The sequence below is a fragment of the Meles meles genome, chromosome X (assembly GCF_922984935.1).
Source record: "Meles meles chromosome X, mMelMel3.1 paternal haplotype, whole genome shotgun sequence".
NCBI lineage: Eukaryota > Metazoa > Chordata > Mammalia > Carnivora > Mustelidae > Meles > Meles meles.
This window is the reverse complement of record NC_060087.1, coordinates 72952328-72979849: the sequence shown is the minus strand read 5'-3', so window position 1 is coordinate 72979849 and position 27522 is coordinate 72952328. Positions and strand designations below refer to the sequence as shown.

Genomic DNA, 27522 nt, shown 5'->3' with positions numbered 1-27522 from the left:
TACCACCTGGGAAATATATCTAAACAGTCTAATAGATTATTTTTTTTCTAACCCTCTGTAGGATCTGTCCAGTGCAGTCTCTCAAATAGTACCAGGTATACCAGAACAATTAATAAATGTCATTCTATAACTTGGTATGTGACTGGTGAACAAGATTAGCAAGAAGGGAACATATCTTGTAGCAAATACCCTGGGTAAAACTTGCAGTCTAAGGGTTTTGAGCACATGAAGTTTTGCTTGCTTGCTCTGATATACCATTTCTTATATTCTGAATTTCTCAATGGAAAAAAAAAAAAACAACCCTGATTTCTGTGTCGTCCTCCTATACTAGAATGAATTATTACCTAACCCCTATCCTAACTACCTTGGTCATATTCAGCCAAATGAGTAAAATTAAGAAAGATAATAGGAGGGCGCCTGGGTGGCTCAGTGGGTTAAGCCGCTGCCTTCGGCTCAGGTCATGATCTCGGGGTCCTGGGATCGAGTCCCGCATCGGGCTCTCTGCTCAGCAGGGAGCCTGCTTCCCTCTCTCTCTCTCTGCCTGCCTTTCTATCTACTTGTGATCTCTCTCTGTCAAATAAATAAATAAAATCTTTAAAAAAAAAAAAAGGAAAGATAATAGGAGTATTATGCCATGCTTAGTGAATTTTACTTATCTCTACCATTTATATTTTTCATTATAATCTGGTTATGAAATATTTCAAGAACATGCCAGAAAGTACACAATAATGTAAAGGTCACCATGTAAACCATTCAGAGTTTTGTCAGTCTTAACATTTTGCCATATTTTCTCTCAATATATATTTTTAAAAACTTCAGTGTAACTTTTACTTCTTCTCTTTCCAGAGATAACTACTATCCTGAATTTGGTGTTTATAATTCCCTTAAATGTTTCTGCACTTTTCCTACATATATATGTATCCATAAATTATATATAGTAGTATTTTGCATATGAAGTTTTGAAACTTTCTATAAATGATATCACTGAATATATTCTTCCCCAGTTTGCCATTATCACTCAATTTTTATGTTTTTGCCATTTCTCCATGTTGATAGATGGGGATGTAGTTAATTCATTTAAATTGCTTATAGTATTCCATTATACAATGTGAGAGGTTAAGCCAACTGTGCAGTGAGAGGGTATAGTCCCCACGAAAATGTCCATACTTCAGCTGCCCCACCCCATTTGTTGTGTCTGTTAATCCCCACTCAGCGTAAGGTATTTTTCTTCATGTGTTGTATAATTTTATATTATAAACATATCGTAAGGGATTTTATATTATAAACATATCATAAGGGGATTCTATCTGTGGCAGTTTCATGTGGCCTCGTATCACTCCAGAAAGTTTTAGCAGTTGCTTGCACCAAGTCTCCAGAGGTACTACTGACCCAGAACCACTTTTCTTTCATGGTGATTTATTGGTTAAGGGTTTCTTGGATCATGTAGTGTAATTTCAAACCCCTGACCTGTGTGAGGACAGACCACTGGTTATAAATATAGAGTTATATTCCTCTACCCAGGGCTTTGGATAAAACAATTTTTGTTTTGTCTCTCTCTTGTGGTTAAGTGTGTTCCCCGCACACCCCCCATCATCTTTTCACTGAAGTGTAGTCCTTTAAGGATCCAGACATAATTATGAGAGAATATCTCATTTTTTATTCCCTGCCTTATTGGATCCTAAGGACTCTCCTGTCTCCATGTAAGCATTAAAACCCAAGCTCTTAGGTTCATGAAATAGGCAAACTCCTTAGAACTTCCGCAGCATTAACTCATGTGCTTACTGCTTTAGTTTTCAGCTCCCAATGTAGTTTTTATTTACTTTTATGGTAAGCAAAATCTCTAGGGGTCTCCCAGAGTCTTCCCTGCTTGTTTCCTCCTTAAGACTTCTCTGTGGTCATTTTTTTTTAGGTTTACTTATTTATTTTATTTTATTTATTTATTTTACAGGGAGAGAGAGAGTGCACGCACGCATGAGTGGGGGGAGGGGCGGAGGGAGAGGAGAGAGAATCTCAAGCAGACTTCCTGTTGAGCACGGAGCCTGACCCCAGGTTCAATCCCAAACCATGAGATCATGACCTGAGCCAAAATCAGGAGTCTGATGCTTAACCAACTGTGCCACCCAGGCACCCTTCTGTGGTCGTTTCTGCTGGGGGTCACAGACATTACCTCTTGAGGCTATTTGTAGGTGGTTTGGGGGGAATAGCTGAGCTTCGTTTGGGGATACTTTTGGCTTGATCATAATTCTAGGCTTGTACATTGTATTATTAGTTCTGGTACCTCTTGCTGCATCAAAATATTACTAATCTTACTTGTGAGGGATTCTTAATACCATGACAGAGAAAATAATAAGTTATCAAAGTTCTTTTTTGTGTAAGATCACTTATTAAATAGAAGGTATTTCAAAAACAATAATGCTACCTTAATTTTCAATTCAAGAATCCTAATTCACACTTTCCTATTCTCTTCCTAGGATGTGTGCAGTGTTTGGTGGAATCTATTGTCTTCGTCATTCAGTACAGTGCCTTGTTGTGGACAAAGAATCCAGAAAGTAAGGATGATATAAGTTATGTTCCAATAGTTGCACCGTAAGCACATGTGAAAAATGCTAAAGTCAATTTAAAAAATGATTCTTCAAAAATCCTCCTTGGTATTAATATCATATCAACCTTGATTAAAAGTAATTTGTATTTAGATCCTCCAGAACAAAGAAAGTGAGTTCAGGATATAGAAACTAAATTAATTTCCCTACAATATAACTATAGCTACTGATCATCCAAGCTTGGAAGACAAATCATTTCAGCTGCCAGGGGGTGGGTGGTGAGTGATGTTAGTTTTCCTTGTGGCCTTACCTCCTCTAATTGATTTTTATCAGATGACAATAAAGCCCTCTATTATTTCATTTTTAAAAATGGAGCTCACCTAAAGACTCATCAGATTAATCTCTGCTGATAATGCATGTCATTCCCAAGAGAAAACACTTTAATGATTTTTTAGGTAGATTGTTATCATAAACTATGCTACCCTGTTAGCTGAGGATAAATTCTCATGCAGTTATATTAGGCCTGCAGACTGGCTTTGGATTGAAATAAGAATATACCTGCTTTTTAAAAATGCCAAGCACTATCTATGTATGTCTGTATTTTTATATGTCAATTATATTTTTGTAGGATTTATTATTTAGTTACTAATATAATAATCTAAATGGCATAATTTCTTATAGACTAATTGTAACACCTAGAGTTGGAGAAAAATTCAGGTCTAGAATGTAATATTCAGGCAGTGAATTTGACTCAGAAAGTAATTCTGTAGTATAAGATAATACAGACATGCAGTTTAAGGGCTTATAAAGTACTTTTAGCACCTTAATACAAACCTACCACATAAGTGAAAAATGATAATGTATAGTGAAAAATCTATCTTTGAGGGCCCAGGATATTCATGTACTGGGGTCATGAATAACTCTGTGGAGGTTCATGAAGAAATTACTGCTTTTAAGCCTCTTGGAGTCATTTTCCTTATACATTCATTTTGAAGCACGAGTGTGTTCCCATAATGGAAAGCCAGATAGTAAATTGTTTATTTACTTACACCCTTTTACCCTTTTTTGGGCCCAATTCCAGTTCTCCTTATAACACTTAGTGACATGAAGAATTTACATGGCTCATGTTTCTTTTTTGAAAAAATGGATACATTAGTATAGTAATAGCATCTGTTCAACCAAGGGTAACATTTACCTTAACTTTGTTGTAGTTTTTATTATAAACTCTAAAGAAAGGAACTCTTCTTTATGATCCTCTACATATTTCAGTTGCAACAAATAGCTGGGGGCTAAGGATCTAAAGACTAAACATTGGTAGTTTTCAAATTTTAATGTGCCTAAAGAATCACCAGGTAAACTTGTTCTGTTTTTGTTTTTGAGGGAGATTTCTGTGCCTCACCCTCAGAGAGTGAATTTGGATAATGTGGTTAGACTAGAGTCAGGGAACTTACAGTTTTGAGAACACCCCCAAATGAATCTGATATAGGTTCTCCATAGATGACATTAAGAAATACTGATCTGTAATGTAAAGTTCAGGATTTGGCTAATATTGTAAGATAGACTGGGAGCTTTAGATCTTAATTCATGCTAGGCCCTTATGAAGATGATCCTTCCAGATCTGTTGGAGTCAAATATGAGTTTTATTCAATTTTTTGTTTTTTGTTATTTTCATTCAGCTATAAGTGTTTTTTTCTTTTTATTTTCCCCAAGTTCTTATTTAAACTCCATCTAGTTAACATAAAGTACAATATTAGTTTCAGGATTAGAATTTAGTGATTCATCACTAAAGTGATCATCACAAGTGGCCTCCTTAATAGCCATCACCTACTTAACCCATTCCATCTCCCCTCTAATAACCATCAGTTTGTTCTCTATAGTTGATCTGTTTCTTGGTTTGTCTCTCTTGTTCCTGCCTGTGTTCATTTGTCTTGTTTCTTAAATTCCACGTGTGGATGAAATCATACGGTATTTGTCTTTTTTTTTTAAGATTTTATTTATTATTTCACAGACAGAGATCACAAGTAGGCAGAGAGGCAGGCAGAGAGAGAGGGGGAAGCAGATTCCACGCTGAGCAGAGAGCCCAATGCGGGGCTTGATCCCAGGACCCTGGGATAATGACCTGAGCCGAAGGCAGAGTCTTTAACCCATTGAGCCACCCAGGCAGCCCATGGTGTTTGATAAAGCCCATGGTTTATCTGACGGATTTATTTCCCTTATAATAGTCTCTAGCTCCATCCGTGTCATTACGAATGGCAGGATTTCATTATTTTTGATGGCTGAGTAATATTCTATGGTGTATACATATGTACCACATCCTCTTCATTCATCAGTTGATGGACACTTAGGCTCTTTCCATAAATTGGCTGTCTTTGATAATTCCACTGTAAACATTAGGGTTCATGTATCCGTTTGAAATTTCTTTCCTTTGGGTAGATACATAGGAGTGTAATTGCTGGGTCGTAGTGTAGTTCGATTTTTTTTTTTAAAGATTTTATTTATTTATTTGACAGAGAGAGATCACAAGTAGGCAGAGAGGCAGGCAGAGAGAGAGAGGGAAGCAGGCTCCCTGCTGAGCAGAGAGCCCAATGTGGGACTCGATCCCAGGACTCTGAGATCATGACCTGAGCCGAAGGCAGCGGCTTAACCCACTGAGCCACTCAGGCGCCCCTGTAGTTCGATTTTTAACTTTGTGAGGAACCCACATACTACTTTGCAGGGTGGCTGCACCAGTTTGCATTTCCAAAAACAAGAGGGTTCCCCTTCACATCCTTACCAACAGCTCTTGTTTCCTGTGTTATTAAATTTAGCCATTCTGACAGGTATGAGGTAATACCTCATTGTGATTTTTTTTTCCTGCAAAATTCAATTATATATTTTAAAATCCCTATCAGGATTTTTTTTAATTTATTTACAGCATAACAGTGTTCATTGTTTTGGCATCACACCCAGTGATCCATGCAGTACGTGCCCTCCCTATTACCCACCACCTGGTTCCTCAACCTCCACCCCCCCGCCCCTTCAAAACCCTCTGGTTGTTTTTCAGAGTCCATAGTCTCTCATGGTTCATCTCCCCTTCCAGTTTCCCTCAACTCCCTCTCCTCTCCATCTCCCCATGTCCTCCATGTTATTTGTTATGCTCCACAAATAAGTGAGACCATATGATACTTGACTCTCTCTGCTTGACTTATTTCGCTCAGCATAATTTCTTCCAGTCCCGTCCATGTTGCTACAAAAGTTGGGTATTCATCCTTTCTGATGGAGGCATAATACTCCATAGTGTATATGGACCACATCTTCCTTATCCATTTGCCCGTTGAAGGGCATCTTGGTTCTTTCCACAGTTTGGCGACCGTAGCCATTGCTGCAATAAACATTGGGGTACAGATGGCCCTTCTTTTCACTACATCTGTATCTTTGGGGTAAATACCCAGCAGTGCAATTGCAGGGTCATAGGGAAGCTCTATTCTTTCTTCAGGAATCTCCACACTGTTCTCCAAAGTGGCTGCACTAACTTGCATTCCCACCAACAGTGTAAGAGGGTTCCCCTTTCTCCACATCCTCTCCAACACACGTTGTTTCCTGTCTTACTAATTTTGGCCATTCTAACTGGTGTCAGGTGGTATCTCAATGTGGTTTTAATTTGAATCTCCCTGATGGCTAGTGATGATGAACATTTTTTCATGTGTCTGATAGCCATTTGTGTGTCTTCGTTGGAGAAGTGTCTGTTCATATCTTCTGCCCATTTTTTGATAGATTATCTGTTTTGTGTGTGTTGAGTTTGAGAAGTTCTTTATAGATCCTGGATATCAACCTTTTGTCTGTACTGTCATTTGCAAATATCTTCTCCCATTCCGTGGGTTGCCTTTTTGTTTTGTTAACTGTTTTCTTTGCTGTGCAGAAGCTTTTGATCTTGATGAAGTCCCAAAAGTTCATTTTCGCTTTTATTTCCTTGGCCTTTGGAGACATATCTTGAAAGAAGTTGCTGTGGCTGATATCAAAGAGGTTACTGCCTATGTTCTCCTCTAGGATTCTGATAGATTCCTGTCTCACGTTGAGGTCTTTTATCCATTTCGAGTTTATCTTTGTGTACGGTGTAAGAGAATGGTCGAGTTTCATTCTTCTACATATCGCTGTCCAGTTTCCCCAGCACCATTTATTGAAGAGACTGTCTTTTTTCCATTGAATATTTTTTCCTGTTTTGTCGAAGATTATTTGACCATAGAGTTGAGGGTCCATATCTGGGCTCTCCACTCTGTTCCACTGGTCTATGTGTCTGTTTTTATGCCAGTACCACGCTGTCTTGGTGATCACAGCTTTGTAGTAAAGCTTGAAATCGGGTAACGTGATGCCGCCAGTTTTGTTTTTGTTTTTCAACATTTCCTTAGCAATTCGGGGTCTCTTCTGATTCCATAAAAATTTTAGGATTATTTGCTCCAGCTCTTTGAAAAATGTCGGTGGAATTTTGATCGGAATGGCTTTAAAAGTATAGATTGCTCTAGGCAGTATAGACATTTTAACAATGTTTATTCTTCCGATCCAAGAGCATGGAACGATCTTCCATCTTTTTGTGTCTTCTTCAGTTTCTTTCATGAGTGTTATGTAGTTCATCGAGTACAGGTCCTTTACCTCTTTGGTTAGGTTTATTCCCAGGTATCTTATGGTTCTTGGTGCTATAGTAAATGGAATCAATTCTCTAATTTCCCTTTCTGTATTTTCATTGTTAGTGTCTAAGAAAGCCACTGATTTCTGTACATTGACTTTGTATCCTGCCACATTACTGAATTGCTGTATGAGTTCTAGTAGTATGGGGGTGGAGTCTTTGGGGTTTTCCATATAAAGAATCATGTCATCTGCGAAGAGAGAGAGTTTGACTTTTTCATTGCCAATTTGGATACCTTTTATTTCTCTTTGTTGTCTAATTGCCGTTGCTAGAACTTCGAATACTATGTTGAACAAGAGTGGTGAGAGTGGGCATCCTTGTCGTGTTCCTGATCTCAACGGGAAGGCTGCAAGCTTTTTCCCATTGAGGATGATATTTGCTGTGGGTCTTTCATAGATAGATTTTATGAAGTTCAGGAATGTTCCCTCCATCCCTATACTTTGAAGCGTTTTCATCAGGAACGGATGCTGGATTTTGTCAGATGCTTTTTCTGCATCCATTGAGAGGACCATGTGGTTCTTCTCTCTTCTCTTATTTTGTTCTATCACATTGATTGATTTGCGAATGTTGAACCAACCTTGCAACCCAGGGATGAATCCCACCTGGTCATGGTGGATAATCTTTTGAATGTGCTGCTGGATCCTGTTTGCTAGGATCTTGTTGAGAATCTTTGCATCCATATTCATCAGTGATATTGGTCTGAAATTCTCCTTTTTGGTAGGATCTTTGCCTGGTTTCGGGATCGGGGTAATGCTGGCTTCATAATAAGAGTCTGGAAGTTTTCCTTCTGCTTCAGTTTTTTGGAACAGCTTCAGAAGAATTGGTGTTATTTCTTCTTTGAAAGTTTGGTAGAATTCCCCAAGCAATCCGTCAGGTCCTGGGCTCTTGTTTTTTGGGAGGTTTTTGATCACTGCTTCAATCTTGTTACTAGATATCGGTCTATTCAGGTTGTCAATTTCTTCCTGGTTCAATTTGGGAGTTTGTGATTTTTATTTGTATTTCCCTGATGATGAATGAGTGATGTTGAGCATCTTTCTATATCTCTTGGCCATCTGCATGTCTTCTTTGTAAACATGTCTGTTTGTGTCTTCCCACGTTTTAATAGAATTACTTGTTTTTAGGGTGTTGAGTTTAATAAGTTCTTTAAAAATTTTGAATACTAATCCTTCCTCAGATATGTCTTTGCAAATATCTTCTCCCATTCTGAAGGTTGCCTTTTAGTTTTCTTGATTGTCTCCTTTGCTGTGCAGAAGCTTTTTATTTTGAGGAAGTCTCAGTAGTTTATTTTTGCTTTTCTTTCCCTTGCCTCAGGAGACATCTAGTAAGAAGTTGCTATAGCCAATGTCATGGAGATTACTGCCTCTGTTCTTTTCTAGGATTTTAGTCGTTTCCTGTCTCAAAATTAGTTCTTTAATCCATTTTGAATTTATTTTTCTGTTTGTTGTAAGAAAATGGTCCAGTTTCATTCTTTTTTATACTGCTATCCAGTTTCCCCAGTACCATTTGTTAAAGATACTGTCTTTTTTCCATTGGATATTCTCTCCTGCTTTGTTGAGATTAGTTGACCATATAGTTGTGGGTTCATTTCTGGGTTTTCTGTTATGTTCTGTTGATTTATGTGTCTGTTTTTGTGCCAGTGCCATACTGTATTGATCAGTACAGCTTTGTAAAATAATTTGAAGACTGCATTTGTGATTGCCCCAGCTTTGCTTTTCTTTTTCAAGATTGCTTTAGCTGTTCGGGGTCTTTTGTAGTTCCAGTACAAATTTGAAGATTCTTTGGTTATTTGAGATTTTTCTTGCTTCTTGAGGTCGGTCTGTATTGCTGTATATTTTCCTCTTGTGACTCCTTTTGCTCCATTCCAAGGGTTTGGACCATTATGTTTTCATTTTCATTTGTTTCTATTTTTTTTTTTAATTTCTTCTTTGATTTCCTGTTTGACCCATTCATTCTTTAGTACCCTGTTGTTTAGCCTCCATGTATATGTGGTCTTTCCAATGTTTTCTTATGGTTGACTTCAATTTTCATAGTGTTATTTTCAGAATTATGCATGGTATGTTACCTGATATGTGATCTCTTCTGGAGAATGTCCTATGTGCACTCAAAAAGTCCTGTTTTAGGATGAAATGTTCTGAATATATCTGTTAAGTCCATTGGGTCCAGTGAGTCATTCAAAGCCACTGTTGGCTTCTTGATTTCTGCTTAGATGATCTGTCCACTGCTGTGAGTGGGCTGTTAAAGTCCCCAACTATTATTGTATTATTATCAGTGAGTTCCTTTATGTTTGTCATTAGTTGTTTTATATAGTTGGGTGCTCAGCTGGGGGTGTAAATATTTACCATTGTTAGATCTTCTTATTGGATAGTGCCCTTTATTATGATATAGTGCCCTATTTCATATCTTATTAAAATCTTTGGATTAAAGTTGCATTTATCTGGTATAAATATTGCTGCTCTAGCTTTCTTTTTCCTTTTGCATGAGAAATGTTTCTGCATTCCCCTCACTTTCAATTTGCCTGTGTCCTTTAGGTATAAAATGAGTCTCTTGGGGCGCCTGGGTGGCTCAGTGGATTAAGCTGCTGCCTTCGGCTCAGGTCATGATCTCGGGGTCCTGGGATCGAGCCCCGCATTGGGCTCTCTGCTCCGCAGGGGGCCTGCTTCCTCCTCTCTCTCTGCCTGCCTCTCTGCCTACTTGTGATCTCTCTCTCTGTCAAATAAATAAATAAAATCTTTAAAAAAAATAAAATGAGTCTCTTGTAGGCAGCACATAGATGTGTGTTAGTCAGTAATCCAGTCTGACACCCTATATCTTCTGATTGGAGCAGTTGGTCCATTTACATTCAGAGTAATTATTGGTAGATATGAATTTAGTGCCATTTTTTAAATTTATTTGACAGAGAGCAAGACAGTGAGAGAGGGAACACAAGCAGGATTAGTGGGAGAGGGATAAGCAGGCCTCCCACTGAGCAGGGAACACCATGTGGGGCTTCATCCTAGGACCCTGGGATTATGACCTGAGCCAAAGGCAGACGTAGCTTACCAACTGAGCCACTTAGGTACCCTATTTTCAAGAATCTTGGTCTGGGGAGGGAAATTGTGCCAGCCAGCTCCTTTATCCTCAGAGTGGGATCTCAGTGCTTATTGCTCTCAGGGAACCACTTTCAGAAGAGCGAATGATCTCCCCTTATGTGTCCCAAGCATTTTTCAGATCAGTGTTTCCACTCTGTCTCTGGGTTGCTTGCTTGCCTGGAGCTGTGCAGGGCACTTTGGGCTCTTTCCCAGCCAAGCATGCAGACTTTCATTTTATTTTATTTTATTTATTTTTAAAATCAATTAATTAACATATGGTGTATTATTAGTTTCACAAGTAGAGTTTAGTGATTCATTACCTCATTACCTCAAGTGCCCTCCTTACTGCTCATCATGCAGTTACCCCATCTCCCCACCCACCAACCTTCAGTTTGTTTCCTATAGTCAAGAGTCTCTTATGGTTTGTCTCCCTCTCTGATCTCCTCTTATTTTTCCTTCCCTTCCGCTCTGTTCATCTGTTTTGTTTCTTAAATTCCACATATGAGTGAAATCATATGGTATTTGTCTTTGACTGACTTACTTCACTTAGCACTCTAGTTCCATCCACGTCATTGCAAATGGCAAGATTTCATTCTTTTTGATGGCTGAGTAATAATCTGCTGTATATACCACCTGTTCTTTTTCTATTCATCTGTCAGTGGACATCTGGGTTCTTTCCATATTTTCGCTATTGTGGACATTAAGCATGCAGACTTTTAAAACTCCGAACTTTAGGGAATTGTTGCGGCAGGAACCTGTTCTGGTCTTCTGGAAGAGGGTCTTGCAGTGTTGGGAAGCCTGCAGATTTGACTGAGAACGTCAGTTGCACAGATGCTGGTGGGTGGTGGAGGGAAATGGTGACTGCAGGCTACACACACACGCCTACCCACCCATCCGGCTCCCACTGCCTACCACCCACCACCCACTGCCCACCGCCCCATCCCGGGAGAGGTGTCCCTGTGAATGCCACCTTTCACACAGGTGCTTGCAGAAGAGAGAACACTCTCTCCCCTTGGGCCTTAGGTGATCCTCAGTAAGATCTCTGGTGTCAGGTTGTTTCCCTGTCATCTCTCCAGGAGTAGGGCCTTGCTGTCAGGGCTCTTATCACAACCAATCCGAAGTCCTCTTAAACTGCAGTCTTGAGCCCAGCTGATTGCAAAAATTCAACAAAAATCAGCCCCTCTCATTTTCCCAGCCAGTGGCTTTGGGAAAGTGTTCTCCTCGTGAATTTCTCTGTGTGCTTGTTTCTTTCTCTCACCTTTCTGTGCAACCACTTCCCTCCACAGCACCCATGATCCATGTCTCCCCCAAACCACGTCTCTGTACTTACTACCTTTCTGGATGTTGTGGAGTTTGTTCTTTCAGTCCTCAAGTCAATTTCTTACGCATTTAGAATGATTTGATAGTTATCTAGTTATGTTCCACGGAAGAGGGAAGCCTGGGTTCCTTCTGCTAGGTCTCAATCAAGCTCCTCTCCTGAATTTTAAATAGCAGACATGCTGCTACTTATTTAACATTTTCTGTCTTCATGGAAAGACCTCAAACAAACAATTATTGCCCAGTAACTCCTAAAGCATGCATGGTCAGGTAGCCCTTGAATGAGAGAAGACCTGGAACTCCATTACTGCCGTGAATGACAGTGAGTAAGTCACTTTTCTCTGGGCCAGTTCCTTTATCTGTAAGATGACTTTGATAGACTATCCAGTAATCATTGAGTTTCCTCCCATATATAACATGCTTTGACTGCATTAGTAAAAGTACTTAGAAAGTACTTAGATTTTCCTTAACATTTATAAATAAAGTATCCTGACATGATTTATAAGCTTGAATGTAGGCCATTCTTACATATTAGCTAATCTTCAGTCCTGGTGAGAAATCCAAAAAAAAAAAAAACCTTTTATGGGTATAAATAGCAAAATGTCTACTTAGACTATCATATTATTATTTTATTAAACCTCCAGTTTCCCAATGAATATTTTTTTTGCCCATCTTTAAGATACAGCCATTTTGGATTCTGGTTGTGATTCTCTTACTTGAACATTTATTCCAAGCCATTATTATTTACTTCCTTAGGAGTAGAACAGTTTTTAAATTTGACCTGTGTTTGTAGTATTCATGATCTCTCCAGTATTTTCACGATAGTATATTGCTTAAGTGATCTTTAAAAGTTTTATTTAAGAGACCACCAATACTTAAAAATTGTAAATTCATACCTTCACTGATAATTACAAAATTTATAATAATTTTTTGACTTTTTAATAAAATTTCCTTTCTTTCAAGTCAAACAGTCTCTATAAATATCTAAAGCTAGCATTGATTAAAGTGGATTTAGGCTAATTTATCTTTCCCAAACACTACTTTCATGTTCAAAATCAAATACTTAAAAGAGCTACCAGTGATAGTGTTAGAGGATTATGGGGTTCTTGTCTCACAGAGTTGAAGAATGAATCTCATGGACCCAAATGGATGAAGTGAAGTGGAAGTTTATTAAGTGAAGGTGAGAGCAGAAAGGAAAGAAAACTCTTTAGAGTGAGAGGGGCCCTGAATGGGTTGCTGCTGAGGGCTTTCAGTGGCAGTCTTTTATTGAGAACTGACTGGGAAGCTTGTTCCCTTGAGATTCTTGTGCCATCTTGTTCAGCTCTGTCTCAGCGTCTCCACCTGCCAGGAAGAGTTGCAGAGCCGAGTCAGGGGCCTCCTACCTATACCTTAACCCCTTCCCTATTTATGAGATAGGACCTGTGGGCAGAAAGAGCTATATGGGGATTGTGAGGAGAGACTGTATATTTTTTAATTAGTGGGAGTTAGGGATAGCACAAGTCTCCAAGGAATCTGGAACAAGGTTCTCAGGACCTTGAGGGGGCAGCTGCTGCCTAGATTAGTTTACTTTTAAACATTAAGGCACTAAGGCAGCCATGAGTTCATTGAGGAAGGTCATGCTCTGCATCTTTCAGGTGCCTATCAGTGGGGTGCAAGCTATAAGGAGATTTTCATTGAAGCTGCATTTCTTTTGCCTTTGTTTTCCATATCAATAGGAGTTATTTTGTCAGGGCTTGAATATGAAGTGAGGGATAAATTATTTGAGGCAAAAATCTTGGACTTATATTTAGACATATCCAGCATCATTTCTTTTTAAACTTACCAGCTGACTTAAACAATTGTTTTTTCTAAGTGTATTTAGAATATTAATAAAGAAATGGGCAAAGATTTGCATTTGTCTCCTTATGGTCTTCGGTTGCCTCTCTGTTCCTGTTTTTCTGTGTGGAACACTTGGCATCCCCTTTGGTATAGCTAAGAACTACTCATGATTGAGTTCTAAGATCTGAGTTTATTTCCTGATTCTGCCAACTAGATCAGAACCCTCTGCTGGCCCCCTGAACCAGGTCCCCTTGTATGATTGTAAGTTCCATGTAAGAAAATGTCCAGAAGCAAAACAGGTTCATATCACCCATTATACTGAGTGGCTATGTGTTAAATGAATGAATCAATCTTTAAAAACTGATGATGGGGGGGGCACCTGGGTGGCTCAGTGGGTTAATCCACTGCCTTCGGCTCAGAGTCCTGGGATCGAGTCCCGCATTGGGCTCTCTGCTCACCAGGGAGCCTGCTTCCCTCTCTCTCTCTCTCTGCCTGCCTCTCTGCCTATTTGTGATCTCTCTCTGTGTCAAATAAATAAATAAAATCTTGAAAAAAAAAAAACTGATGATGGGGTGCCTGGTTGGCTCAGCGGGTTAAGCCTCTGCCTTCAGCTCAGGTCATGATCTCAGGGTCCTGGGATTGAGCCCCAAATCAGGCTCTCTACTCAGCAGGGAGCTTGTCCTCCCCCCCCACCCCCCCGCTGCTCTGCCTACTTGTGATCTCTCTATATATATATCAAATAAATAAAATCTTTAAGGAAAAAAAACTGATGATAATCTTTTGATGCTTTTTTTTTCACCATCCATTGAGTAAAGCTATAGAAGCATAAATGATCATAGCACTGAATTCAGTGTGATGATGACACATGAAAGTATTTTATAAACTTTGAAAGAAGAAATATGGAATATTAACCATACTTATTTTCAGATAGGTCTTATTTTTCATTTTTGTTTAGTTTGCCTTTGTGCTCGCTTTGCTATACTGTCCATTGGCTCTGCTTTTCAATTTTCAGAGGACATAGATATCAGCAATTCTTTTTTATATATACCCTGTCACTAAATTCTAATACTGAACCCATCTGTTGACTGTTTTTAGAAACATTGAATGCTCTTAGATGAGCAGCTTTCTTTTTCTTTGCAGCTGTGCTGACTGTGTAAAACTCCTATAAAGTAGATTTGGCCATTTAGCAGTACAGTATTTGATACTGGGGTAGAGTATGGATGACCTTGTACTAGATATGTCTGTAACCAGTAGTCTGAATCTAATTACTTCAGCTACTTTTCTTTTGTACTTCAACTGTCTCACTTACTAGAATTCCTGATGTGACTATTTCTTGGAGATATCTTTTTTTCTGATATCAGAAATAACTATACCTTTTCCAGATACTTGGAAGTTAATAATGAATATAGTATGTTAGAGCATGTGGGGTGACTGATCTTACTACCATTAGTCATTGTAGGAAAATTGCCGAATTTCTAATTTTAACGTGTCTCATTTGCAAACTGGTAGTGATAATATTCTATACATTTAACCTCCACCAACCTCCAACTCCATGCTAGTTGCCCTGGGAATAATGAGATGAATAAAACATGGACCTTGTCTTTATGTACAAAGAGAGCAGTAAACAGTGTGGCCCCTCAAGTCAGGTAGGCCTGGGTCTATATCCTGGCTTCCCCACTTACTAACTGAATGAGCTTTGAAAGTTGTTTAGCCTCCCTGTGCTTCAGTTTCTGTATAAAATAGTACATGACAGTAACTACTTTATTTGGTTATTATGATTATTAACAGGTAATGCAGGTAGGACCATTTGTTACAAAGAGTAAGAGCGCAATACATGTTAGCTAGTTACAGTTGTTAATGTAATTGGATGTTTTGGAATCCTGTGGAGGAGGTACATCCTGAAGATCCTTCTGTGACCAAGCTAAGGACTTTGGACTGTAATCAGCGGTGGTTTTCTGTGTCCTATGCACTAGGAATATTGTCGAGAACAAGACAATAGTGGTCTTTGTTTGAGTGGAGCTTGGAGTCTACTGGGAAATTTTAAAGAAAAAATAAAATAGTGAGATAATACACATTGAGATCTTTTCACTATGCAGATCTAGCCTCTGTCCCTCCCTGTGTAAAAAGCTTCAGTGCCTTTATATCACTTCCAAATAAAGTGTAAGACCCTTTTACATGACCGGTGAGGCTCTGAGATCTGGCCTCTGCCTGCCTTTCTAAGCTCATCTCTCTTCCCTCCCTGCTTCTATTTTATTGTCATTTAACACAGAACTGTGTGTGGTTCCCTGTACTTTTCTTACTTGCCTCTGTACCCCTGCAAATGCCGCCCTTCGGCCTGAAATGTTCTTACTTGCTTAAGTAGTTTACATCCTTTAGAAGCAGCTAATGTTATCACTTTCTCTGAGGAACATTCCCTGATACTCCACTTCCCCCACCCAAGCTTAGTTAGATGTATTCTCATAATGTCTGGTCCTCATTTCTTATCCCTGAACTTGGGTATTACCTTACAATTGCCTGTGTGAATCTTCATTATATTGGGATCTCCCTAAGGATAAGATATTTTTTTAAAAATTTATTTATTTATTTTCAGCGTAAAAGTACTCATTGTTTTTGCACCACACCCAGTGCTCCATGCAATACGGGCCCTCTCTATTACCCTCCACCTGGATCCCCAACCTCCCACCCCCCAACCCCTTCAAAACCCTCAGGTTGTTTTTCAGAGTCCATAGTCTCTCATGGTTCATCTCCCCTTCCAATTTCCCACAACTCCCTTCTCCTCTCCATCTCCCCATGTCCTCCATGTTCTTTGTTATACTCCACAAATAAGTGAAACCATATGATACTTGACTCTCTCTGCTTGACTTATTTTGCTCAGCATATCTCTTCCAGTCCCGTCCATGTTGCTACAAAAGTCGGGTATTCATCCTTTCTGATGGAGGCATAATACTCCATTGTGTATATGGACCACATCTTCCTTATCCATTCGTCCGTTGAAGGGCATCTTGGTTCTTTCCACAGTTTGGCGACCGTGGCCATTGCTGCAATAAATCGTGGGGTACAGATGGCTTTCCTTTTCACTACATCTGTATCTTTGGGGTAAATACCCAACAGTGCAATTGCAGTTTCATAGGGAAGCCCTATTTTTAATTTCTTGAGGAATCACCACACTCTTCTCCAAAGTGGCTGCACCAACTTGCATTCCACCAACAGTGTAAGAGGGTTCCCCTTTCTCCACAACCTCTCCAACACACGTTTTTCCTGTCTTGCTAATTTTGGCCATTCTAACTGGTGTAAGGTGATATCTCAATGAGGTTTTAATTTGAATCTCCCTGATGGCTAGTGATGATGAGCATTTTTTCATGTGTCTGATAGCCATTTGTATGTCCTCATTGGAGAAGTGTCTGTTCATATCTTCTGCCCATTTTTTGATAGATTATCTGTTTTGTGTGTGCTGAGTTTGAGGAGTTCTTTATAGATCCTGGGTATCAACCTTTTGTCTGCACTGTCATTTGCAAATATCTTCTCCCATTCTATGGGTTGCCTTTTTGTTTTTTTGACTGTTTCCTTTGCTGTGCAGAAGCTTTTGATCTTGATGAAGTCCCAAAAGTTCATTTTTGCTTTTGTTTCCTTTGCCTTTGGAGACATATCTTCAAAGAACTTGCTGTGGCTGATATCGAAGAGGTTACTGCCTATGTTCTCCTCTAGGATTCTGATGGATTCCTGTCTCACGTTGAGGTCTTTTATCCATTTCGAGTTTATCTTTGTGTACGGTGTAAGAGAATGGTCGAGTTTCATTCTTCTACATATCGCTGTCCAGTTTCCCCAGCACCATTTATTGAAGAGACTGTCTTTTTTCCATTGAATATTTTTTCCTGTTTTGTCGAAGATTATTTGACCATAGAGTTGAGGGTCCATATCTGGGCTCTCCACTCTATTCCACTGGTCTGTGTGTCTGTTTTTATGCCAGTACCACGCTGTCTTGGTGATCACAGCTTTGTAGAAAAGCTTGAAATCGGGTAACGTGATGCCGCCAGTTTTGTTTTTGTTTTTCAACATTTCCTTAGCAATTCGGGGTCTCTTCTGATTCCATACAAATTTTAGGATTATTTGCTCCAGCTCTTTGAAAAATACCGGTGGAATTTTGATCGGAATGGCATTAAAAGTATAGATTGCTCTAGGCAGTATAGACATTTTAACAATGTTTATTCTTCCGATCCAAGAGCTTGGAACGGTCTTCCATCTTTTTGTGTCTTCTTCAGTTTCTTTCATGAGTGTTCTGTAGTTCCTCGAGTACAGATCTTTAACCTCCTTGGTTAGGTTTATTCCAAGGTATCTTATGATTCTTGGTGCTATAGTAAATGGAATCAATTCTCTAATTTCCCTTTCTGTATTTTCATTGTTAGTGTCTAAGAAAGCCACTGATTTCTGTACATTGACTTTGTATCCTGCCACATTACTGAATTGCTGTATGAGTTCTAGTAGTTTGGGGGTGGAGTCTTTGGGGTTTTCCATATAAAGAATCATGTCATCTGCGAAGAGAGAGAGTTTGAATTCTTCCTTGCCTATTTGGATACCTTTTATTTCTCTTTGTTGTCTGATTGTCGTTGCTAGGACTTCGAATACTATGTTGAACAAGAGTGGTGAGAGTGGGCATCCTTGTCGTGTTCCTGATCTCAACGGGAAGGCTGCAAGCTTTTTCCCATTGAGGATGATATTTGCTGTGGGTCTTTCATAGATAGATTTTATGAAGTTCAGGAATGTTCCCTGTATCCCTATACTTTGAAGCGTTTTCATCAGGAACGGATGCTGGATTTTGTCAGATGCTTTTTCTGCATCAATTGAGAGGACCATGTGGTTCTTTTCTCTTCTCTTATTGATTTGTTCTATCACATTGCTTGATTTGGGAATGTTGAACCAACCTTGCAACCCAGGGATGAATCCCACCTGGTCATGTGGATAATCTTTTTAATGTGCTGCTGGATCCTGTTTGGTAGGATCTTGTTGAGAATCTTAGCATCCATATTCATCAGTGATATTGGTCTGAAATTCTCCTTTTGGTAGGGTCTTTGCCTGGTTTGGGGATCAGGGTACTGCTGGCTTCATAAAAGGAGTCTGGGAGTTTTCCTTCTGCTTCAATTTTTTGGAACAGCTTCAGGAGAATTGGTGTTATTTCTTCTTTGAAAGTTTGGTAGAATTCCCCAAGCAATCCGTCAGGTCCTGGGCTCTTGTTTTTGGGGAGGTTTTTGATCACTGCTTCAATCTCATTACTAGATATCGGTCTATTCATGTTGTCAATTTCTTCCTGGTTCAGTTTTGGGAATTTATAGTTTTCCAGGAATGCATCCATTTCATCTAGGTTGCTTAGCTTATTGGCATATAACTGTTGATAATAACTTCTGATGATTATTTCTTCTTCCTTGGTGTTAGTTGTGATCTCTCCCTTTTCATTCATAATTTTATTAATTTGGGCTTTCTCTCTTTTCTTTTGGATTAGTGTGGCCAATGGTTTATCGATCTTATTGATTCTTTCAAAAAACCAGCTTCTAGTTTCATTGATACGTTCTACTGTATCTCTCGTTTCTACCTCATTGATCTCTGCTCTAATCTTGATTATTTCCCTTCTTGCATGTGGAGTTGGTTTGATTTGTTGTTGATTCTCCAGTTCTTTAAGGTGTAGAGACAGCTGGTGTATTCTGGATTTTTCAATGTTTTTGAGGGAGGCTTGGATGGCTATGTATTTCCCCTTTAGAACCGCCTTTGTTGTATCCCATAGGTTTTGGACCGAAGTGTCTTCATTCTCATTGGTTTCCATGAATTGTTTAAGTTCATCTTTGATCTCCTGGTTGATCCAAGCATTCTTAAGCAAGGTGGTCTTTAGCTTCCAGGTGTTTGAGTTCCTTCCAAACTTTTCCTTCTGATTGAGCTCCAGTTTCAAAGCACTGTGATCTGAGAATATGCAGGGAATAATGTCAGTCTTTTGTTATCGGTTGAGTCCTGCTTTGTGACCCAGTATGTGGTCTATTCTGGAGAAGGTTCCATGTGCACTTGAGAAGAATGAGTATTCTGTTGTTTTAGGGTGGAATGTTTTGTATATGTCTATGAGGTCCATCTGGTCCAATGTTTCATTCAATGCTCTTATTTCTTTATTAATTTTCTGCTTCGATGATCTGTGTATTCCTGAGAGAGACGTATTAAGATCTCCTACTCTCAATGTATTCATACCAATGTGACTCTTTATCTTGATTAATAGTTTTTTTATGTAATTGGGTGCTCCCATATTGGGGGCATAGATATTTACAACTGTTAGATCATCTTGGTGGATAGTCCCTTTAAGAATTATGTAGTGTCCTTCTGTATCTCTGACTATAGTCTTTAGTTGAAAATCTAGTTTATCTGATAATGAGAATCGCTACCCCGGCCTTCTTCTTAGGCCCATTGGCATGAAAGATGCTTCTCCATCCCTTGATTTTCAGTCTGTGTGTGTCCTTAGGTTCAAAATGGGTCTCTTGCAGACAACATATGGATGGGTCTTGTCTTTTTATCCAATCTGCAACCCTGTGTCGTTTTATGGGCGCATTTAGGCTGTTCACATTGAGAGTGATTATTGAGAGATAGGTTTTGATTGACATCGTGTTACCTTTGAAGTCTTTCTGTCTGTAGATTGCATCTATATTCCTGTTCAATGATATTCTTAGGATTTTTTTCTCATTTATACGACCCCCCTTAATATTTCCTTGGTGGTTGCATAGTATTTTAAGCCTTGCCGGTCTTGGAAACTCTTTATCTCTCCATCCATTTTGAATGTCAGTCTTGCTGGATCAAGTATTATTTTTTTTTTAAGATTTATTTTATTTTATTTTATTTATTTATTTGACAGAGAGAGATCACAAGTAGGCAGAGAGGCAGGCAGAGAGAGAGAGGGGGAAGCAGGCTCCCTGCTGAGCAGAGAGCCCGATGCGGGACTCGATCCCAGGACCCCGAGATCATGACCTGAGCCGAAGGCAGTGGCCTAACCCACTGAGCCACCCAGGCGCCCCTGGGTCAAGTATTCTTGGCTGCATGTTCTTTTCATTTAGTACTCTGAATATATTTTGGCAGCCCTTCCTGGCTTGCCGGGTCTCTGTGGACAGGTCTGACGTTATTCTAATGGGGTTTCCTCTGTATGTAAGGAGCTTCGTTGTCCTTGCTGGTTTTAAGATGGTCTGTCTAGGAGCATAATTCTTCATTCTAACTATTAGGTGTCGTGAGGACTTTCAAGAATCTAAAATCTTACGGGGGACCGCTCTGCCTCTAGTACATGAACGTTGTTTCCCTTCGTGAGATTGGGAAAATTTTCATAGACAACTTGTTCCACTATATATTCTAGACTTCTTTCTTTTTCCTCCCCTTCAGGGATTCCAATAATTCTGACGTTGGAACGTTTCATGGCATCATTTATTTCCCTGATTCTGTTTTTGTGGCTTCTGAGCTGTTTGTTCCAGGCTTCCTCCTGATCCTTTTTCTCTATCTTTTGTCCTCCAGATCACTAATTCTATCTTCTGTCTCAGTTACCCCAGCTTTTAGAGAATTTAGATTAAATTGGAATTCATTGAGAGCATTTTGAATACCAGGATAAGATATTTTTATTCTTATATCATAAAACAGTGCTTGGCGCATGATTGTTATGCCATCATTTACATCCAACAAATGAGCTACTGACTTGCTAGCAGTCCATTATCTTATTAGACTAAGCACAAGTCTAAGGCAGTATGGTAGAGATGAAGAGAAGAAGCTAGTTTCAAGAAGTCTTTATAAGGTAGAATCAAAATTGAGTAGTAGATTAGATATGGGAAGAAAGTTTCTAAGCTCGGGAAGCTAACTGTTGGTCATGTCATTACATGAGATAGGTTATTTCAAGGAGGGAAACAAGTGAGGAGTCATGATGAACTCAGTTTGGGGTATGCTAGGTTTATTTTTTTAAAAGATTTTATTTATTCATTTGAGACAGAGACCGAGAAAGAAAGAAAGAGAGAGAGAGAGAGAGAGAGAGAGAATGAGCAGGGGGAGAGGCAGAGGCAGAGGCAGAGGGAGAAGCAGACTACCCACTGAGCCAGAAGCCCGGTATGGGGCTTGATCCCAGGACCCGGAGATCATGAACTGAGCCAAAGGCAGTAGCTTAACCATCTGAGCCACCCAGGTGCCCCAGGAGTATGCTAGGTTTAAAAAGTGTTTAGAGTCTACCCAGAAAGAAATAGATAAGACACGGTTAAAAATACGGATACAAGGTGGAAAAAAAATGGATAGAGTTTGGGATTGGTCAGAACACAGAACCACAGATATAGAGTTATCTGTTAATGGTATTTGAAACTCTTGGGGTGGATTTTTACCCAAGAAAAGGATAAGCATTTTGGAATGGTTTTATTGAAGAGGTGACATTTGAACTGTGTTTTAGAAAGCATGGAAGGGCATCGTGAATAGAAAGAATTATTTTGTTTCCTTCAAAGATTGGGGATCTTCTAATTTTCTTGTTTAGTGTATTTTTTCTTTTATTATGTCATGTGATTTCTGCATTTCTTATCATACCACTGGGATATTCTGAAAATGATAGAGATTGGATACCTGTTATAATGTTGTATTTCTCTTCTGGGCCAAATTTCAGATAAAAAAGAGTTTTCATCTTGCTGAGAATTTTCTTTCCTGTCATTTTGCTGTATATGTCCTCATGTCGTTGAACCAAGAATTGAGTAACTGTTGTGATTTTTGATTTAGAAAACTCAGCTCTAGAAATGTTCTGTCTGGCCTCAGTGATTCTTATGATAGGCCTGGTCCTTGTGTCTCTGTAATTGAGAACTCCTATCATTTTCCTCCTCAGTTTACTATTTATGAGGCTCAGCAAGGCCCTCCACTAAATCCAGCATGCTGTTAATCTTTAACGGCTTCCTCAGGTTTATGTGGAAGGGTGTTTTAATGTCTCTGGCAGTACTGTTTTTGTTTTGCTCTTTTCCATCACTTAAGTGTCATCTAATTTTTTATATTAATCTGTATAATACAAAGTCTAAGTCTGGGTCCCAAATTAATATTCCTTTCTTCATTGTTCTCCTAATTATGCCTAATATATGACAGTAAGTCAAGTATTGGGGGGTTGGGAAACAAATCTCATTTGTTACTTAAACGTGCTTTGGTTTGAACAGCCTTGCTCAGGCCTGGAGCCTTAGTACTTCAGAGTTGAGACTCTCAGGTGAGTTGTGTTACCATCATCTACCAGATTGGCCATCTGTGACCACCACATCAATTTCTGCAGAAATCACCTTTTTTTTTTTTTTTTTTGTAGCAATAGTTCTTGACTTTTCTCTGCCTAGCACAGCCTGAAACTCTAACAGTAGCAGTGGCATGCTCGACAGTGATTCTTTTCCGGGATTTGGGAGTTTATCAGAATCTCCAGGGGTACTTATAATTTGAAAAAGTCCCCCAGGTGTGATTCTGATTTGCTCCCTCTTCCTCCTCCTCCTCCTGCTCTGAGAATCATTGTTTCATCTAGAAGCTTCAGCATAAATAGACACATTTACTGTTATATTGACCTTGCATAGTTGAACTCCCTAATCCTTGTGCATCCTTACCTCCCTTTTGAGTGGTACCAGTATTTCTTTCTAATACCATAGCTTCTGAAACCAATTTCTACCAGTCACCAAGGGTGTAGCTACCACTGAAGCAGCCCTTTTAGTGTTTGGAAGCCTACAAAACAAGAAGGTATCCACTAGCTTGAGGGCCAGGTTTAATGGTGTGGTGTATTTAACTAGGAGTCCTTTGCAAAGGCTTAGACTGGAGTCCAGGATTTATAGTAACACCACTCCCCCAGCCCCATCAATTTTATTCCAACATTTTATGATGAAAATTTTCAAATCTACACCAATGTTAGGAGAATTTCAATATGAGTATTTGTATATCCACAACCTAGATTCTATAAGCTAACATCTTCATATATTACTTGCTTAATCATGTATTTACCCAGATATTTATTTCTTCGTCCATCTGTTCAGCTTTCTTAAGAATTTCATAATAAATTCCAAGTATCAGTACAATTTCCCCTAAATACCTTGGCGTGCCTATCATTAAGAGTTTAATATTTATTTATAGCCTTTTCTTTTGTTGTAAAATTTACAGTGAAGTGCCCAAGTTTTAAGTGCTCAGTAGCTGAGTTTTGATAAATGATAAATCTGAGTAACCGAAATCCCTATCGAGATATAGATTATATTATAACACCCTCTTTTTTTCTGCCCAGATTATTCCCTCTTGACTTCTATAGTTTCTGACTTAAAGGTAAGAAAAAGGCTTTGTCAGTACTTCCAGGACAAATAGGGATCAGTGTTTGATGATGTATCAGCAGATTTCTCTTCTCCATTGCCAAAAGTACCTTGTGTTTTAAATTGTATGTGAATGTATTAAAACAGGATACTGAGTAAGTAACTTACCTTTTCAGTTTTTAAATAATAATTTTGGAAAATACTATATCTAGGTATAAATACCTCATATCTATTTAGTTAAGTATTTTATAAGACAAACTTCTAGTTTAATGAAATATAAGGAAATATGCAATAGAAACATAACTGAGAAAGACAAAGGAATTGGAGGTGAGATGGGGAAAAATCACATAAATAATAATGTAATATAACATGTATTAATATGTAACTGGTTAAAATATGTATTACATATATCTAACATCATGAAATATCACAGTCTGTACTGACAACAGTGGCCGGTCATTTATTCAAGAATAAACATATCATAGTCTGCCTTTAGGAAATACACATTAAATTCCTCTTATTATTGGTCTTGGGTGTTCATTATTTTATTTTTAATGCTTTTATGCCTGGTAAATATCTCTTATTTGCCTTATTTTTAGAGTGCTATAGCATATTTTAATTTATATCAATATATTTAAAATATTGTATAAATTTGAAATTATTTGCTTGCATTTTATGAGGAGTAACATACAAATGTATTTCTAATAAAATCTGATCTTAAGAGGAGAAGCTGTGATAAAAGTAAGCTGTGATATTTTTCATGATAAAAAGATATAGCAAACATGCAGCCATTAGCATGTCATTTCTGAAATATTGCATACTGGCTTTATCAGTGCTGGTAAGTCCATTTCAAGGATGTTGCCCTTAGTCCATTAGTTTGGATAATGAGCCCTATAAAGTACATTTATAACTTGTGGCACTGCAAGGAGATGGATTCTAATTTTCATCCTTTTATCTAGACACATTGAAAGAAGGACAATGGGGGGGGGTCCATATAATTCATTGCCTAACACATATCACATGACAGACCTGATAGTGTCCATTCATAAGTGTTTTCCTTATTTAGAAATAGCCCTTGAAAGAAATCTTTTTGTGATCATCCTTTGAAGTAAAGTAGAAACTTACTAAAAGAAGCTGTGTGCCTCCTTTTTTATTTCTTTAAAACATCACATGTGTGACCAGATGGCTATTCTTGAACAAAAGAAAAGCAACACTTAACAAAAATAAAAAGGCTTTAGTGACTTTTATAGACTGTGATGATATAACAAGATACTTAATCAACTTTTCTCTCCTTTTCTTAGATCTGTTAAGGGGAAAAAGCCTGTTTTCTAAACAAAAGAAATGCTTCTATGTTCCTAAACATTAGAAAGCTTATGCTTATACTGTAATGCTTATACTAACATAATTCTTATTAATGGTATTCAAAATAAATATTTAATTTCTATGCTTACAGCTTAAAGATTTCAAGGTAGCAAAAAGAATATATATTCTGTAATTTAGTGTCAGTTTTATGTCAAAATGTGAAATTGTATACTGTAGTGAAGTTCGTCTTCCAAGAAATTGATTTCAGATTCAAAATTGTAGCTGATTATGTTTATTTTTCAGTTGTGTAATCATTAATGAGAAATTTTTTCTGCTATGTTTTTCTTCTTTGTAGATGTAAAGCAATCATAGATCAGTTTGGTCAGAGAATAATCTCTAAGCATTTCCTTGTGGAGGACAGTTACTTTTCTGAGAACACATGCTCACATATACAGTACCGGTAAGGCGCCCCTCCACCCACTGTCCAAGGGAAGGTGAAACATTGGGAAATTTATCTGTGTGATTATATTGACACTTCTGTATGACTGTGTTCTTCAAGTTAGTTGAAAGTGTGTGCCAACCAAAGACAAATCATGTGTGTGTGTGTGTGTGTGTGTGTGTGTGTGTGTGTATATCCACTGAGTCTGGTTGTAGGGGAGGCCAGTCTAATTTTGACTCCATTGCATCATCTGGGGTTGGTCTGCAGGTCACATATCCTCCTTTCATTTTTTTTTCCAAGATTTTATTTGAGAGAGCAAGAGAAAACGTGTGCACGCACACACACAAGCAGGAGGAGGGGCAGAAAGAGAGGGAGAAGCAGACTCCCCTGCTGAGCAGGGGGCCCCATGCAAGATCATGACCTGAGGAGAAGGCAGACTCCTCTTTTTTTGTATTTTCATTTTTTTATTAACATACAATGTATTATTTGTTTCAGGAGTACATGTCTGTGATTCATCAGTCTTACACAGTTCACAGCGCCCACCATAGCATATACCCTCCCCAATGTCCCATCACCCAGCCACCCCCATCCCTACCACCCCTCTTAACTCCAGCAACCTTCAGTTTGTTTCCCGAGAGTAACAGTCTCTTTTGGTTTGTCTCCCTCTCTGGTTTTGTCTTGTTTCATTTTTTCCTCTCTTCCCCTATGATCCTCTGTCTTGTTTCTCAAATTCCACATATTAGTGAGATCATATAATTGTCTTTCTCTGATTGACTTACTTTGCTTAGCATAATACCCTCTAGTTCAATCCAGGTCATTGCAAATGGCAAGATTTCATTTTTTGATGGCTGCATAGTATTCTATTTTATACACACACACACATATACATATGTGTGTGTGTATATATATATATGTATATATACACACATACATACCACATCTTCTTTATCCATTCATCTGTTGATGGATATCTAGGCTCTTTCCATAGTTTGGCTATTGTGGACATTACTGCTGTAACATTCGAGTGCAGATGCCTCTTCATGTCACTACATTTGTATCTTTGAGGTAAATACCCAGTAGTGCAATTGCTGGGTCATAGGGTAGCTCTGTTTTCAGCTTTTTGGGGATCATCCATACTGTTTTCCAGAGTGGCTGTACCAGCTTGCATTCCCACCAACAGTGTAGGAGGGTTTCCCTTTCTCCGCATCCTCACCAACATCTGTTGTTTCCTGACTTGTTATTTTTAGCCATTCTGACTGGTGTGAGGTGGTATCTCATTGTGACTTTGATTTGTATTTCCCTGATGCTGAGTGATGTGGAGCACTTTCTCATGTGTCTGTTGGCCATTTGGATGTCTTCTTTTTAGAAATGTCTGTTCATATCTTCTGCCCATTTCTTGATTGGATTATGTGTTTTGGGGGTGTTGAGTTTGATAAGTTCTTTATAGATTTAGGATAGTAGCCCTTTATCTGATATATCATTTGCACATATCTTCTCCCATTCTGTTGGTTGTCTTTTGGTTTTGTTGACTAGACTCTTAGCCACCCAGATGCCCTCACAATATCCTCCCTTCAATAAGCCAAGAAAAGATTAAAGCAGAGCTTGGCTTGGCTTGATGAGGCAACACTTTTATCATGACTTAAATCTTTGAAATATACCTTCTTATAGTTACATAACTGTAAATGAAACTTATCTGTTGAATCTGAGTCACTGATTAACTGTTTTGTGCATTACAGGCAGATCTCCAGGTCAGTCCTGATTACAGATAGATCTGTACTAAAAACAGATTCAGATCAACAGGTAATTTTAGTCCTGTACTTTTTAATAAATGTTGCTAACCTAATCTACATGGTATTATGTATAAATTAATATTGTTGAAATAAAATGTATTAACCTGTATGTGCTAATGTATTTAATGCATTTTTAAAAAAATATATAATGTCAATTCTGTAATAATCTTGACTTCTTAAATATTTCCTTCCAGCAGGACAAATACATTTTTTAAATATTTTTATTCTATGAAAGTTGGACTAAATCCTAGTTTTTGACAGCTATTCTGTGAAATTGAAAATATATTGTTTTGGGAAGAAAAAGAGAA

At 38.5% G+C, this 27522-nt stretch overlaps 1 protein-coding gene across 1 annotated transcript in view; it reads left to right on the top strand.

The window, feature by feature from the left end:
- Positions 1 to 27522, top strand: part of CHM (CHM Rab escort protein) — a 267198-nt gene that overhangs the window by 147929 nt on the left and 91747 nt on the right. The window contains exons 9-11 of the mRNA XM_045996016.1: positions 2472 to 2549; positions 25341 to 25445; positions 27161 to 27224. Coding sequence (XP_045851972.1) covers positions 2472 to 2549; positions 25341 to 25445; positions 27161 to 27224 — 247 coding nt within the window. The remainder of the gene's footprint in view (positions 1 to 2471; positions 2550 to 25340; positions 25446 to 27160; positions 27225 to 27522) is intronic.